The 2,500-nt window shown below is 29.2% G+C and overlaps 2 protein-coding genes across 2 annotated transcripts in view; one reads left to right on the top strand and one right to left on the bottom strand.

Annotated features, from left to right (window-relative positions):
- Positions 1-493, top strand: part of LOC119582474 — a 2,662-nt gene extending 2,169 nt beyond the window's left edge. Inside the window, exon 2 of the mRNA XM_037930737.1 lies at positions 1-493. This exon is cut by the window's left edge and continues 173 nt beyond it. The gene's annotated coding sequence lies outside the window, so the exon portion shown is untranslated.
- Positions 494-1,895: 1,402 nt separating this feature from the next.
- Positions 1,896-2,500, bottom strand: part of LOC119582473 — a 2,758-nt gene continuing 2,153 nt past the window's right edge. The window contains exon 3 of the mRNA XM_037930736.1: positions 1,896-2,260. Within this exon, the coding sequence (XP_037786664.1) occupies positions 2,090-2,260 (171 nt within the window). The 3' untranslated portion in view covers positions 1,896-2,089. The remainder of the gene's footprint in view (positions 2,261-2,500) is intronic.

Here is a 2,500-nt window from a genome sequence, read left to right as displayed (position 1 = left end):
ATTTTCTATTATATATTTTACTGAGGACTTTATACGGAAATTATATATATTTAATATTTATTTATCATTTACGCATAGTGAGAAATATATTTGATTATAGGCGTCTTACAAAAGGAATATATGTTTAATATTTATGAATTATGCATATTGAGAAATATACTTTATTGTAGGCTCCATACGCAAAGAATATGTAAGTACAATTTATCATTTATGCCAGTGGAAAAGTGGATTTGACTGTAGACTTTAAATGAAGAGAATGACAAAGGTCTTCAATTTTGATGCTCAGTAGAGGTGTTTTATCATATTGAGAGAAATATATAGTACAAGGATTTATGCAGCCTTTGCATGCACGTAGGTCAGTGTTTTTTTATTGTTTTATATTATTTTTAAAAATGAAAAGAAAAATGTTAAAATTGTATGAGTATTTATGTATCACTTACATGTACGCAGGTTCAAATGTTTCACTCTATATTATGTAAAGAAAAAAAAAAAACAAGACTTTATTTACATCAAAATGAATACACGTATTTATTTTTATCTATGATTAATGTTTTTATTGTTATCATTTCTCTTGGTCTTTAATGATCAAACTGTAGTTACATATTTATTAAGACATTAATATACTTTTAAAACGGGGCTGTGTGATGTGTATCTGCAAGTAATCAAAACTTTTACACAAAATTCCAGAGATATCGGGAAAGAGGTTCAATCATTATGTGACATGCTGCTATATCAGTGTGATATACTATTATATTATGTGATATATTAGTGTCATAGTGTTATGTGATATATTATTCTGGTATTGCGATGTTATGCGATATCATTGTGATAATTTACTTTTATGTGAATCTCAGATTATTGTAAACTGTAAATTATATTGCAAAACGCCAAATTTGTGGCTAAGATATTGTGTGTTCGAAAAACAAGTGAAGCAATAAATAAAATAATGGAAATAGGAAAGTAAAATGTCAAAATCACTAGTCAGGTTCATGTACAAATCTTAATAAAATAATTTGAGAGCTGTTTGGTATTGATCGGAACACCAGTATTAACAGAAACAGTTCGAATAACTGTTCGAATCATACACAGACGCCGAAATTTATAATACAGAATGAGAGTAATAATAATGAAATAACTATAATAAATCTGAAAAATGCTGACTGTCATAGACAGAAACTGGAATATATAATACGTATATGAAACTATATTAATGATAATAAAATTGAGGATAATATCATCAAGAAGAACAATAACACTGATATACTAATGTATATCAGTATACTAATGTATACTGACGGTAATAACTATACTGTATTTAAGATGAAGGAATATAAAAATTGATGAATGTAAACAATGCACGACAGTTAATCAAGGGATCGTTAAGAAGTTATTTACTTAGGAAAAATTGGCAAAATCCATCGCTTTCTCGTTCTCTACTCTCACTTTCTTTATTTTCCTCTCCATTTCTCCCTTTCTCCTCGCCTCTCTCCCTCTTTTTTGCTCTCTCTCTGTCTCGCTTTCTGTTTCTCTCTCTCTTTGTCGCTGTCTCTTCGCCTCTTTCTCTCTCTCTCTCTTTAAAGAGAGAGGAAAAAAGAAAGAAAGAAATAGACAGATAGATAGAGAGGCAGAGACTGATTTCACTTGATTAGACAAAAGAATCATGTATAGAATAGTATGCATCACCTACTTACACACACACACACACACACACACACACACACACACACACACATATATATATGTATATTATTCATATATATATATATATATATATATATATATATATATATATATATATATATATATATATATATATATATATATATATATATATATATTATATAGGTATTTAATGGTTTTCTATTGACTTTTTGGGTGAAATTAATATAAATAGCTCTTTTTAATTTTTTAATTATCAGTACAAACATGATGATATTGTGTTCTGTAGCGACCATGATACAGCATGAAAGAATGTATCATTGTGTGAGAGAAATACGAAGACGAAAGGAAGAACAAGAAAAGAAGAAAAAAAAATAAGAAAAGGAAAAAAGTTTAAGAATAAGAGGAAGAAGAACAATGTCTCTTTAATTTACCCTATGGCGTCATCAAAGAGAAGGGTGACGTCAGATATAGCATCTGTGTCGTACCCATTGATGTATATTTTGACATCTAACCCTCTCGAAATGTCCAAAACATTTTTGATAATCCTGCGTGTGCGTGCCGAGTACTGCTTTAAGTTTCCTTTCGTATTCTCATTTACCTGAAAAGATATATATATATATATTTAAAATTTGCTTGCTTCCTCGTGTTTAAGATTTTCTTATTAATCGTAAGATTAGATTAAATAAAAGGGAAAAATAAACTCTCATCCTCTCTCTCATCTCTCCTCTTTCTGTCTCCCTCCCTTCTTCTCTCTTTCCATTCTCTAATTCTTCTTTTCTCTTACTTTCACTTTTTCTGTCTCTCTGTTTCTATTTTCTTCCCTCCCTTTCTCCGTGTC

Source organism: Penaeus monodon, chromosome 16 (assembly GCF_015228065.2).
Source record: "Penaeus monodon isolate SGIC_2016 chromosome 16, NSTDA_Pmon_1, whole genome shotgun sequence".
In the NCBI taxonomy this organism is placed as follows: domain Eukaryota; kingdom Metazoa; phylum Arthropoda; class Malacostraca; order Decapoda; family Penaeidae; genus Penaeus; species Penaeus monodon.
The sequence above is the reverse complement of the archived record's forward strand: the minus strand, read 5'-3'. Positions and strand labels throughout refer to the sequence as shown.